Genomic DNA, 14,609 nt, shown 5'->3' with positions numbered 1-14,609 from the left:
AAACTCATACACTTGAAATAAATCTAAAAAAGGTTTATTGTAACTGAATTAAAAGGATAGGCAATATTACTCAAGCCTCATTGCTTTCTAATATTTTTGCCACATTATTTTACTAGCACTGCTAATATTATCTGTGCTTTTTAAGATTAATTGCATGTGTTGTATGCTGGAAATGTTACATAATGGCTTACTGCCGTTTATTTCTTCCCAGTTCCTCTTTCAGTAGATTTTTATGTGGATTAAAACTGAGTATAGTGGCAATAATTAGATGAAAACCTGGCGTATTTCATCTAAGCAGATGGTACTACTTATAACAGAACTTTATTTGCTTAGTTGTTTTCTGGGGCCCTAAAGATCAAAGTCTGATCCTTGCACATGTTAAGCATGTGCTCTACCATTGAACAACATCCTCAGCCCTCAACCTTTAAACATAATGAAACTATGTCACAGCATTTTGAGGCCTCCAAAGTACTTTTCATTATTACCAAAATGTCAATGACTAAAAATTTTTCTTCATAGTTCCCAAACATTCAGTCACCTGTAATAGCCTCAAGGAAGATACAGAGAGACTAGATAGGAAGCCTCTAAGGTCGAATAATTCTAGTTTCATGTGTACATGGTAGTAGGAACAAGATTAACAAGACTACATCAAAGCAAAGAAGGATGCTAAGACATCATTTTGTTTCTACTTTTTGTACATTTTGGCCAAATTTACATTACGGAAGCTTCTTATCCTTATAGAGGGGCTAGTACCCTCTACACCAGAAATGTAGTGTTTCCATTTTCTGATAAGCACATACGTGAACTGAACTGGTTAGAAGCCAGGAATACAGATAGAAGAGGACAGATATACAGATGTAATTGGAGGTTTCTTTCCCACCTGCCAATTCCCAAATAACAGCTCAGAGGCTTAATATTACTTATATTGCTTGACTTATGGCTCAGGCTTATTATTAGCTAGCTCTTACATATAAATTAACCCATATTTTTATCTACATTTTGCCATGTGGTTTGTGGCTTGTTACCTCACTTTTTACATGTCTTGTTTTTGTCAGCCTTGGTAGCTGGCTGGCATCTCCTAGACTCCACCCTTCTTCTCCTCTATCTCTGCTTGAATTTCCCACCTGGCTCTATTCTGCCTTGCTATAAGACAAAGGAGCTTTATTTATCAACCAATGAGAGCAAAACATATTCACAACATATAGAAAGAGCATCCCACAGCACACAGAAACTGACTAAATGCATTACCTCACACTGAACATTCATAAGAGTTTATTTTACCATGCAGTCAGACTTGATACCATTGGAAGTTTGAAATTTTAGAGTATATTTGTCTCTAGTTTGATTTATATGGCCCATAGCTGTGAAATCACTGTGCAAAACTGTGAACTGACAGGGATCTTCTTTTCTGGTACTTTTTGTCAGGGAGTGTGGGTGAGACAGGATTTCTCTCACATATCCCTGGCTGTCCTTGAACTCACTCTAAATCATGCTGACCTCAGACTCACAGAGATCCTCCTGCCTTTGCCTCTTGAATGCAGGGATAAAAGGTGTGTGCCACCACCACCTGGCTGTGTTGCTATTTCTGGATGTATATTGTAGTGTCCTTTCTATGGGTAAGGAGACTGAATTTGTTGTCTCTAGTGTGTATTTTCACGAGGTCTCAAAAATATCCTACTCTAACTTTGTTGGAATTCTTGTGTTATCTGTAGAAATCTTAGGAGCCACTCACTCAGATATTCTTTGCCCAGACTCCATGAAGTATGATTGAATTTTTGTGAAGAAAAAAAATGTTGGTAGCCAAAAAGAGCTCATGTTAGGTAGTGGCCAGAACTGGCTAAAGATGTAGCCCTAGTGGTACAGTGCCTCTCTGTTGTGCATATGCTCCTGGGTTTGATCCCCAGCACCTTGGAAGCTGGGTGTAGTGACACTCTAGTACTCATGACAGGGTCATCCTCAGCTGCATAGAGTTTGGATTCAGCCTGGGAACCATGAGATCTAGAAACTAGGGGGTCAGGAGCAAACTAAAGTCACTTTACCATCAAGCATTGCTTGTTTGGTTTTTTTGATACTGAAAATCAAATATAGATACCTGTGTAGACAAGGACTCTACCACTGAACCACATTTCCAGCCCTAAATATGGATTTTAAAACTTTTTTAAAAATGTGGAACTTTTCTCTTATGTGCTGGGCCCAGAGTTGGATCACTAGCACCATGCACACAAAGGATGCAGACATGTTGCCTACATGATGGTGCACACCTACAATTCCAACATTCAGGAGACAGAGGCAGGTGGAGAGATGGAGGCTAGCCTGCTCTACAGAGTGTGTTCTAGGCCAGCAGGAGCTAGGTAGTGAGATCCTGTCTCAAATAAATAATTAAATACATAGATAGATACAGACATGATAAATATCCAATATAGCCATTTTCTGACTGCCAACCTGTCTTGTTCCAGGCAGGCATGCTTCCTATGTCTCTACCGTCACTCGCTTCCATCTAGAATTCAGAGCTGCCTCCTCTTTACCCTTTCTTCAACTGGTTTATTTTATGGTATATAAGCAATTTTTAATAATACTGAAAACAGTCTAATTTCCCCAAAATTGTGTTTCCCTAATCACCACAAATGTGTTTGAGTATTTCCACCAACAGATTCCTCTTAGGAGTTCATAATTCTTTCTTGAGTTTTTTCTTATTACAAAGATAATTTATGTTCTCTAGGCACAGTAGTTCATGTCTGTAATCCCAGTACTGCAGAAGCCAAGGTTAATCTGAATTATATAGTCCAAGCACTGACTTGGTTATCACAACCATCCAGAACTCCAGTTCCAGGACATCTGAAGCCCTTTTCTGACTTCTAAGGTCGCCAGACACACAGGTGGAGCACACATGCGCTAGAGGCAGCACATTAATACACATAAGAAGTAAGATGCTTGCCGGGTGGTGGTGGCACACGCCTTTAATCACAGCACTCATGAGGCAGAGACAGGCAGATCTGCATGAGCTCGAGGCCAGCCTGGTCTACAAGAGCTAGTTCCAGGACAGGCTCTAAAGCTACAGAGAAACCCTGTATCAAAAAAGAAAAAAAAAAAAGAAGTAATATGCTTAAAGTTCATTGTAGAATTTTTTTCAATTTTAGAAAATAATAAATCACTTTTAATCATTACCCAAGAAGGTTTCATTGTTGTCTTTTGTTATTGTTTCCTAGTCATATTTTTATTTTAGTACTACATATATCTACATAATACTTCTAGTATGTGGATTTTAATTTTAGAGATGTTTTAGATTCATAGGAAAATTAAGCAGAAGATTAAAATTTTCCCATGTACCCTCAGCTGCCGTGAATGTATAGCCTGCCACATAATCAGCATACCCTGTCAAGAGTGGTCCATTTGGACTGGGTGTGCTGGTGCACACCTTTAATTCTAGACAGGAGTCAGGTGGACTCTGGGAGTTCAAGCCTAGTCTGGTCTATGGAGCAAGTTCCAGGAGAGCTAAGGCTACACAGAAACCGTGTCTCAATCAATCAATCAAACAAACAAACAAACAAATAAGGGGTACATTTGTTAGAGTTAATGAATCTGCATTGATTAGCACATCATTATCAGCTGAGTCCATAGATTACATAGAATGTACACTGTATGAATTTGGACATATTTATGGCATGTGTCTACTATTAGAGGATGAAAGTTCTTACTCTTTGTAAATGTGGTTTTTGTTCTGTTTTTCATTTTATTTCGACAGGGTTTCTCTGTGTAGCCCCAGCTGTTGTAAAACTCTATAGACCAGTCTGGCCTCAAACTCAGAGGTCCTCCTTCCTCTGCTTCCTGAGTGTTGGGTTTAAAGATGTGAATGATTTTCTTATTTAAGAAAATAAGTTCCAAATAGAAAAATTATAAAATTTACCTCTTGATTCAAAATGCAAAATAAATGCTTGCAGATATTACCTAAACATTTTTTATTTGTTTTGGTGGTTCCCCTTGGTCGTGTACCACAGGTCCTGTGTCCAAACCCCTTCCTCCTCTCCAGGGAGTCTACCCTTTCCCAGCAGTTGACACAGGAAAAGAGATTTAGCCTAGTTTCAAGTTGCAGTGTTACTTTCTCAAAGTCATCTCATTTCATGCATAGTTGCCATGCCTGGAACTCAAGCAGATTGTGAGAGGAGAGGCAGCAGTTCCCCCTCCTTCCGCAAGAATGCTCAGCTCTGCATTATGCTACACAGAGGTTTGTTTACTCAGGGCGCTATCAGCTGATATGGAGAAGGAATGTTTAGAACATAGTTTAAAGAAATCTGCAGTGGGAAGGAAAGATTGATTGGTGGAAAGCCAAGTTATTAGGAAAAAGGATTCATCTAAGTCCTCATAAGATTGTGCAATTGCTCTGAACTGGAGGAAGCATTTGCCCAGCCAGATTTTAGTATCAGCAGCTGTCCTGGAGGCTGTCTGATTTGACTGAGAAAAGCCTACTGTGAAGAGAGACCATTTGTAGGAAAGCAAGGTTTTTTAGCTTAGCAAGGGAAACATGAGAGTATTGGACACCATAATTTTGCTTATGAATAAACTGACTATCTTTTCCAAGATTTGACATTACAGATCCTTTCTAGAAGTGTTTTCAAATAGAAATGCAGCCCCAGGCCGTTATCCTTGTGGTGGTACAGAGAGTGTACTGGAAGCATGTGCATGGTACAAGATGGTACATCACATAAAGGCACTTGCCCCCAGACCTGATGACCTGAGGTCAGTCACTAAAACCCACATGGTAGAGGGAGAGAAAAGGCTCTTTCGGATTTTCCTCTAACCCCCATGGCATGAGTGCACCCACACCAACATAGTTTGGTGTACACGCACGTAATAAAATATAATTTAAAAAGCAAATAGGGCCAGGTGGTGGTGGCACACGCCTTTAATCCCAGCACTCAGAAGTCAGAGACAGGTGGATCTCTGTGAGTTCGAGGCTAGCCTGGTCTACAGAGTGAGGTCCAGAACAACCAGAAAAACCCTGTCTCAGAAAAAAAATACAAATAGGGCTAGAGATGTACCTCAGTTGGCAATGTACTTGCCTAGCCTGAACACAGCACTGGTCTCAGTCCCCAGCACCTTATAAACTGGGTATACTGGTATACCCTTGTAATCCCATGCATAGGAGATGAAAATTGTAGGCTTTGAAGTTCACGATCATTGGGTCAGCAAGACGGCTCCATTGGATGAAGACACTTGCCCCCAAGCTGACAATCTGAATTTGACCCCCACATACATACTGTGGCACTTGTCTATTCTCATGTGAACATCCTGGGGGAGTGGTCATTTTTGCACTATCATTAATAAAACTAGGTGTGATAACATGAAGACCCTGGGATTTAGAGGCATTAAGTACATGTTGTTGAGTCACTTTTCAGAAACTGTTTCCCCGCAGGGCTCCTTTCCAAATACCCTGTTTAGTTGACTTGATAATGCTCACTAACCTTGTCTTTTTGGCTCCATAGGGCTCAGAATGGAATGCCTCGAACTTAGAGGATTTACAGAACCGAGGGTGAGCACACAGAGCAATTGCCTACTCCTCTGTATGGCAGAAGTCCCTGTTTTAGTCTTTATGTTTTCCTGTCAAAAAAATATCGATGGGTAAACTTTAATCCTTAGAGTTGCTTTCAATTCTCAGCTATAATCTTAGAAAAAAAATCAAAGCAGTTATTCTCTCAACCATTTGATCCCCTTCCCTTCCAAGAAAGATCAATTGTACTGATGGAATGGCTTTGAAAAACAAATTCCCAAGTGTTTGGTACTCCTTAAAAAACAAATATAGTTGCTAAGAATGTAGTTAAGGGATAGGGCTTGCCTCTGTCAGAGGAGGAAGAGAATTGCCATGATAGACTGAGAGTCTGGGGTACTTACTGATGGGTGCCATGCACACTCCCCACTTTCCTCTCTCCTGACATGAAAGGTATTTTATAATTGCTAAAATGAACCAAAAAAGAAAAATCCCAGGCATCAAAATCTAGTTGCAGGGCTGGAGAGATGGCTTAGCAGTTAAGAGTACTGACTGCTCTTCCAGAGGTCCTGAGTTCAATTCCCAGCAACCACATGATTGCTCATAACCATCCGTAATGAGATCTGGTGCCCTCTTCTGGCCTACAGATATACATGCAGACAGAACACTGTATACATAATAAAAATAAATCTTAAAAAGAAAATCTAGTTGCTTAGTTGAAGATATAAAAATAAATATAACTTGGAAAGTTTTAATAGGTAAGGATTGATCTGGAGCTTTTTAAGTTAGAGACTATATTGTCATCTTTCGAATTTATATCATCCTAGCTCAAAGCTTCACACTAAGATGATATTCAGTGTAAATGAATGTTAAAAAAACTCATACACATGTGAGAACTGCCATTTGCCCAATGACAGATGAAGGGAGGAAATCAGCTAATAAGCTGGGCTGAGAATTCAAAGACCTCAACTTTCATCCTGTGTCTTTCATTTGCCCTCTTAATACTAGACAAATTTGCCAGGCAGTGTTGGCACACACCTTTTGTCCCAGCACTCAGTAAGCAGAGGCAGGCAAATCTCTGTGAGTTTGAGGTCAACCTGGTCTACAGAGAGTTCTAGGATAACAGGACTACACAGGAACCCTGTCTAGAAACACAAAAGAATAAATAGGTGATAGGTAGGTAGGTAGGTAGGTAGGTAGATAGATAGATAGATAGATAGATAGATAGATGATAGATAGATAGATAGATAGATAGATAGATAGATAGATAGATAGATAGATTTTTAAAAATTAAATTGTTGTTGTTCACTGATAGGTTTCTGGACAAGGCCCTGTTTGGACTTAAAAAAAAAACAGCACTGACCAACCTCTCCCAAAAAACCTAATCAGCTGGGCAGACGGTGGCGCACCCCTTTATCCCAGCACTGGGGAGGCAGAGGCAGGCGGACCTCTTGTGAGTTCAAGGCCAGTCTGGTCTACAAAAGATAGTTCCAGGACAGGCTCCAAAGCTACAGAGAAACCCTGTCTCAAAACCCCGCCCCCCCCCAAAAAAAAAACCAGCACTGACTCTGCTTTATCTGCAAACGTTCATTTAAACTTCCTTGAGAGTGGAACACAGTTTTTGACAGCTAGCAATAATTCTGTAAAGTTTAAAAGCTCTATCGTTGTAGAAAATTTAGATATGATATGTAATATGAAATACATTGTAACCACATTGAATATGCATACAATAGGCTATATAATACTAGCTGGGGATGAGAATCTCTGTCTCATATGCCGCTTTTATTAAAATAATTTATAAAATACTAAAATTTTGTACATTAATGTGTACCATTTTATATTCAAGAACATATATTTAATGTTTTTAAACCAACTTTGTCATCTGAAACATTTTTCAGTTTTTTTAATAAGTTTTACTTTGTTTTTTATGTGTATGGGTATTTTGCCTGCATGTATGTCTGTGTATCGCTGCATGCTTGATGCCCTGGAGACCAGAAGGGGACATCAGATGCCCTAGAAATGAAGTTACAGATGGTTCTGAGCTGCTGTGCTGGGAATCAAACCTGAGTCCTCTGGAAAAGCACCCTGTGCTCTTAACTGTTAAACCATCTCTTCCACCCCCATTTATCAATTCTTTTTTTTTTAAATATTTATTTATTTATTATGTATACAATATTCTGTCTGTGTGTCTGCCTGCAGCCAGAAGAGGGCATCAGATCTCATTTCAGATGGTTGTGAGCCACATGTGGTTGCTGGGAATTGAACTCAGGACCTTTGGAAGAGCAGGCAATGCTCTTAACCGCTGAGCCATCTCTCCAGCCCCATTTATCAATTCTTTATGGTGAAAACCTTTAAAATCTTTTCTTTTTGCTTTTTGAAGTGTACAGTATGTAGTTATCCATACTCACCCTGCTGTCAAGTGACAACCATCATTCACTCCTACAGGGCTAAACTGCAAAGTGCTCCTGACTCTAGCTGTCTTTAAAACAGAATGATTGGATGGACAGACATCTACTTGGGACTTATTTCTTAAATTTAATGGGTCTTAAACTTTAGTGTGTCACAAAACTATATGTACTGTTTCCTGCCAGTGATTTATGGTATTTCTTTTTTTTTTTTCAAGACAGGGTTTCTCTGTGGCTTTGGAGCCTATCCTGGAACTAGCTCTGTAGACCAGGCTGGTCTCGAACTCACAGAGATCCACCTGCCTCTGCCTCCCTAGTGCTGGGATTAAAGGCGTGCACCACCATCGCCCAGCGATTTATGGTATTTCAAAGTGTAATTTTTTTGTTTGTTTTTTGTTTTCCAAGACAGGGTTTCTCTGTGTAGTCCTGGTTGTCCTGGAACTTACTCTGTAGACCAGGCTGGCCTTGAATTCAGATATCTGCCTACCTCTGCCTCCCAAGTGCTGGGAATAAAGGTATGTGCCACTGCCCGGCTCAAAAAGGCAATTTTAATAGTAAGATCATTTCCAGAGAATCTACTGACTCTAGAAACTAACTCTAAGAGTTACTCCACATAAAGTCACAGAATTTCTGATAAAGCAAAGAAACATTAAGGAGTTAAGTACCAGTTGGCAGTGGGAATTTTCAATTCTGGAATGAAAAGAATTAGGAAGTTTTGTCCTGTCTCTATAGAGATGATGCCATAATCCATTACTGAAGTGTAGGATTAGAAGTAGGAGATTGATTGGGTTTTGTGAGGAGGCAGAAGAGAGCATCTAACCCACTGGCGCTAGGAAGTTGTGAACTTCTCCACATGGGTACTGAGAACTGAGCTTGGGTCATCTAAAGAGCAAGCAGCAAGCCCTCTAAAACCGCTGAACCATCTCTCCAATCCCTCATTTTTATTTTAAGATCAGTGAGCCAGGCATGGTGACTCACATCTTAATTTGTGGCCAGCCTGGTCTATATAGAGTTGCAGGGAAGCCCAGGCTACACATAGAGATCTCATCTCAGAAAAAATAAAAAAGTGTTCTTGCTTTTTCTTCTAATTGTTTTATTGAATGTAATTTATATGCAATATAGTTAACAGTTAAAATGCACAATTTTGTGGGTTTTGGTAAATGTTTCTGAGTTACGCAAACTACCTAGTTAATTAAGAATATTTTTTTCAAAACAGAACGAGATCATCTTCTTCCCTATCTCTAGAAGTCACTAATGTCATCAACTAGCAGCCACTTTTGACTGTCAAGAATGGTAGTGCTGTGACCGCCTGTATGCAAGTCGTTGAGTGGGGCTGGGTAACTCTATTTAGCCCTGTTGGTGACTGCTAAGCTATTTTCCACAGCAGTCGCACCATTTCACGTTCCTACGGTGTGCTCCACTTTTTAAATTTAAAAAAGAAATCATGTTTATTAGTAGGTTTTAGTGCTACATTAAAACGAATTCAGTTCATGTCTCAGAAATTTTATCCTTTTTGGTCATGGCCACAGAATGATTATATCTCTTCCTGTAGTCTTTTCTTCTTCTTCTTCTTCTTCTTCTTCTTCTTCTTCTTCTTCTTCTTCTTCTTCTTCTTCTTCTTCTTCTTCTTCTTCTTCTTCTTCTTCTTCTTCTTCCTTCTTGTTCTTCCTTCTTGTTCTTCTTCCTTCTTGTTCTTCTTTTTCTTCTTTCTTCTTCTTCCTCCTCCTCCTTCTCCTCTTCCTTCTTCTTCCTCCTCCTCCTCCTTCTCCTCTTCCTTCTTCTTCCTCCTCCTCCTTCTCTTCCTCCTCCTCCTTCTTCTTCTTTCGTTTGTGGAGCCCCACATGTGGTTATTTGAAGGAAACAGTTTTGTAGAAAGAGCTGAGCCTGTTTCGCTGGAGTAAACTCCAGTGATGTTTAATTCTATACAACAGTGAAGAAAAGAAGAGCCTTGGGTCAGTGAAGCCCACACATTGGTTAAGGTAGTGCAGGGAGAGAAATGGTGGAAACGTTAATATAGAACCCTGTCCTGCTAGCAGCTCCACATGTGAGAGCACTTGGCCGGAGTGTAGCCAGATAGACTGGAGGGAGCTTTAGGTCCAGCTTTCCATGGACACTCAGTTTCTTGCCTAACAATCTGGCATTCAGAAAAATAAGAAAATTTTCCTTTTCTCTTTCTTTCTTGGAGTTTATCAGTCATCTGGTTTTATATATATACAAACAGCTTCCAAATAAAATTTTACTGTTTGTAATTTTAGCAACAGAAATTGCTAGGTTGTGGTGGGTGTTAGGTTGTTGATTTTTAGTTAATATAGATATGGATGGGTACTCTTTCCAAAATAGTATCAAAGATGAGAATGTGTAACCATACATAAGGTGAAATGGAATTTAGGTATTGAACTTGCAGATATGGTGCTGGGAATTCATTTTAGCTTGAGAAACAGAATACACGCCCTGCTTTGGTTTCTTCACAGGGTGCGGTACATCTTAAATGTCACTCGAGAGATAGACAATTTCTTCCCCGGAGTCTTTGAGTATCATAACATCCGCGTATATGATGAAGAGGCGACGGATCTCCTGGCTTACTGGAATGACACTTACAAGTTCATCTCTAAAGCAAAGTGAGTATTGTCCCACACAACATTCTGATCCCTCTTCATGGTTTGAACATGGTTAGGGATAAGTGACTGAGATAATTTACTGATAGTACTTAGAGAAAAAGATGTAGAAAAGGCATTGAGTTTTTATAATCCTAGACAAAAGAAAATGAAATCCCTTAGAATAAGATAACCTCATATTGCCCCGTTTTCCACTACACATAAAATTAAAGAAAGTGGAATGATGCTGCAGCTAAAGAAATAAAAATGAGGGGCTGGAAAGATGGCTCAGTGATTAAGAGAACTGGCTGCTCCTCCAGAAGACCTGAGTTCAATTCCCAGCACCCACCTGTTGGGTAACAACCATCTATAATGACATCTGATGCCCTCTTTGTACATGCAGCTAGAACACACATACAAGCACACATACACACACACACACATATATTAAAGAAATCTTAAAGGAAAAATAAATAAAACTGGGCGGTGGTGGCGCACACCTTTAATCCCAGCACTCAGGAGGCATAGGCAGACAGATCTCTGGGAATTCAAGACCAGTCTGGTCTACAAGAGCTAGTTTCCAGGACAGGATCCAAAGCTACAGAGAAACCCTGCCTCAAAAAAACCAAGGTAGGTAGGTAGGTAGGTAGGTAGGTGAAAAAAATTTCTGAGACAAGATCTCATTGTGTAGTCCTAAATGGACTGGAACTCTAAGAAGACCAGGCTGGCCTCGAACTCACAGAAATCTACCTGCTTTTGCTTCCCAAGTGCTAAAATCAGAAGCATACACTATCCACCATGGCTGGCTCTGAATTAAATTTTTAAATTGGCACTGGAGATATTTTTAAGTTGTATAGCGAAAACTACTGTGAACACATAAAATACCAGGCCATTTTGAATACAAGGAAAGAGACAGTAAGCTTTGGAAATCTTCCCAGTTATAGGCTTTACTGTAGATACTCTAAATGGTAAGGTTTTTCTCTTGCATTTTGTTGTTGTCATCTTCAAATCAATTGACTCCTAAAGCTCTGAGAGCTTCCTTTCCCAATTTTAATCATCCTTTCACTAGGAAGAATGAATCATAAGTGAGCTACTTGGCCACATTCCTCTTGAGAAAGGACAGCATTCAAACCATCTTTAGCAGATGAGAAACACCTCTTTTTATTAACTTCCATCAGAAATCACTCTACACTTCCCTTAACAGTCTTCATAGACAGGACAGTCACGAAATCCATCACCTCTCATAATTGCTGGATCAGAATAATTAAATGCCATTTGTCTCCTTAATTTTGTAAAATAGTTCACACAATGGGCTTTCAAATATTCTGCAAACTCTCAGGAGAGACTTCAGTAACAGGACTGTAGGGCTGGCAAAGTGGAAAGCCTATTCCAGGAGTTTAAAAGCTTCATCCTTACACTTCCCATTTCAAAGATCCAGATTAGAAGTGAATCATCCCACTTCAAATGATTTAATTAAGCAAAAATCTCTCATAGCTGTGCTCAGCAATTTTTAAATTTTGATAATTCCAGGTGTAGCCAAATTGACAAACAAAATAGCTATCACAAGCACCAAGGTTATAAATGGATTCAGTTGTTCATAAATTTCTCAGGTTTGGCTCAGTCTGAGAGGGAACTCCTCCTCCTGTATCGCTTTCTACAAGGCCCTACTCCTACTGTGATGATTCCAGACCTAATCTAGACCATCCTATACAGGGATTAAGGGGTGAAATTGAAGTGTGGGTTCAATGAAAACTAACTTAGAGCCTTCTTAAATAAGTTAGAAGCTGTACACTTAAGAAGCCTAGTTGAAAAATTCCAAAGAAGCTGGGTATGGTAGCACATACCTTTATTTCCAACACTTGTTATGCAGAGGTAGGCCAGCCTCTTGAGTTCAAGGACAGCCTGGTCTACAGAGTGAGTTCCAGCACAGCCAGGGATACACAAAGAGGTGCTTTCATAGGGAATTGTAAGAGTTTTGTTGTTGTTGTTGTTGTTATTGTTGTTTTGTTTTTTAATTGATATTTATTGAGCTCTACATTTTTCTCTGCTCCCCTCCCTGCCACTCCTCTCCCCACTTTAACCCTCCCCCAAGGTGCCCATGCTCCCAGTTTACTCAGGAGATCTTGTCTTTTTCTACTTTCTACTTCCCATGTAGATTAGATCTATGTAAGTCTCTCTTAGTGTCCGCATTGTTGTCTAAGTTCTCTGGGATTGTAGTTTGTAGGCTGGCTTTCTTTGCTTTATGCTTAAAAAACACCTATGAGTGAGTACATGTGATAATTGTCTTTCTGGGTCTGGGTTACCTCACTCAAAATGATGTTTTCTAGCTCCATCCATTTTCCTGCAAAATTCAAGCTGTCATTTTTTTTCTATTGTGTAGTATTCCATTGTGTAAATGTACCACAGTTTGCTTATCCTTTCTTCAATAGAGGGGCATTTAGGTTGTTTCCAGGTTCTGGCTATTACAAACAAAGCTAATATGAACACAGTTGAGCACATGTCCTTGTGGCACCATTGAGCGTCCTTTGGATATATACCCAAACGTGGTATTACTGGGTCTTGAGGAAGGTTGTTTCCTAATTTTCTGAGAAATCGCCACGCTGAAATCCAAAGGGGTTGTACCAGCTTGCATTCTCACCAGCAATGCAGAAGTGTTCCCTTTTCCCCACTACCTCTCCAGCATAAGTTATCATCAGTGTTTTTGATCTTGGCCATTCTTACAGGTGTAAGATGAAATCTCAGAGTTGTTTTGATTTGCATTTCTCTGATGACTAAGAATGTTGAACATTTCCTTAAGTGTCTTTTAGCCATTTTAGATTCCTCTGTTGAGAGTTCTCTGTTTAGGTCTGTACTTCATTTTTTTTATTGGATTGTGTGTTCTTTTGGTGTCCAATTTCTTGAGTTCTTTATATATTTTGAAGATCAGACCTCTGTCTAATGTGGGGTTAGTGAAGATCTTTTCCCATTTGGTAGGCTGCCATTTTGTCTTGTTGACCATGTCCTTTACTTTACAGAAGGTTTTCAGTTTCAGGAGGTCCATTTATTAATTGTTTCTCTCTCAGTGTCTGTGCTGCTGGGGTTCTATTTAGGAAGTGGTTCCCTGTGCCGATGCATTCAAGTGTACTTCCCACTTTCTCTTCTATAAGGTTCAGTGTGGCTGGCTTTATATTGAGATCTTTGATTCATCTGGACTTGAGTTTTGTGCATGGTGATAGATATGGGTTTATTCTCATTTTTCTACATGTTGATATCCATTTATGCCAGCACCACTTGTTAAATATGCTTTCTTTTTTCCATTTGATATTTTTGCTTTTTTATTAAAAATCAGGTGTTCGAAGATGTGTGGATTGATATCCAGGTCTTCTATTCAGATCCATTGGTCCTCCTGTCTGTTCTTTTTTTTTTAATATTTATTTATTTATTATGTGTACAGCATTCCTTCCATGTGTGCCCTCAAGCCAAAAGGGGGTGCCAGGTCTCATTGTAGATGGCTGTGAGCCACCATGTGGTTGCTGGGAATTGAACTCAGGACCTCTGGAAGAGCAGTCAGTGCTCTTGACCACTGAGCCATCTCTCCAGCCCCCTCCTGTCTGTTCTTATGCCAATACCAGGCTGTTTTCAGTACTGTAGCTCTGTAGTAGAATTTGAAGTCAGGGATTGTGATGCCTCCAGAAGTTCTTTTATTGTACAGGGTTGTTTTGGCTATCCTGGGTTTTTTGCTTTTCCAAATGAAGTTGAGTACCGTTCTTTTGAGGTCTTTGAAGAATTTTGCTGGGATATTGAGTAGAATCTGTAGATTGCTTTTGGTGGGAATTGTCCAAGTTTAAGTACATTCCATGCGTACAGGCCAGGGCCTAAAATTTGATATGTTTAAGTCGTTGGAGTTCAACTGGAAAATGTAGAGCACACATCTAGATTTTCATCTGAGTCACTGTGTATTGGCTTCCAAACTGTAGTCTAATAAAAACTCTATAGTGAAAACCAGCAAGATGGCTCAGTGCTTGCTGCCAAGCCTGATGACCTAAGTTTAATCCCAGAACACATAAGGTAGAAGTTGAGAAAACCGACTCCTCCGAGTCATCCTATGGTCTCCACATGAGTACCACCACACTCACATGCCTGCCCGCC

At 39.8% G+C, this 14,609-nt stretch overlaps 1 protein-coding gene across 3 annotated transcripts in view; it reads left to right on the top strand.

Annotated features, from left to right (window-relative positions):
- The window catches only part of Ssh2 (slingshot protein phosphatase 2), a 239,868-nt gene that overhangs the window by 202,472 nt on the left and 22,787 nt on the right, over nucleotides 1–14,609 (top strand). For all 3 annotated transcript variants that reach the window (XM_075991586.1, XM_075991585.1, XM_075991587.1), the window contains 2 exons: nucleotides 5,481–5,527; nucleotides 10,359–10,505. In XM_075991586.1, coding sequence (XP_075847701.1) covers nucleotides 5,481–5,527; nucleotides 10,359–10,505 — 194 coding nt within the window. The remainder of the gene's footprint in view (nucleotides 1–5,480; nucleotides 5,528–10,358; nucleotides 10,506–14,609) is intronic.

Source organism: Microtus pennsylvanicus, chromosome 11 (assembly GCF_037038515.1).
Source record: "Microtus pennsylvanicus isolate mMicPen1 chromosome 11, mMicPen1.hap1, whole genome shotgun sequence".
Classification (NCBI taxonomy): Eukaryota; Metazoa; Chordata; class Mammalia; order Rodentia; family Cricetidae; genus Microtus; species Microtus pennsylvanicus.
Note: the sequence above shows the minus strand (reverse complement) of the source record. Positions and strands in the feature narration are given on the sequence as shown.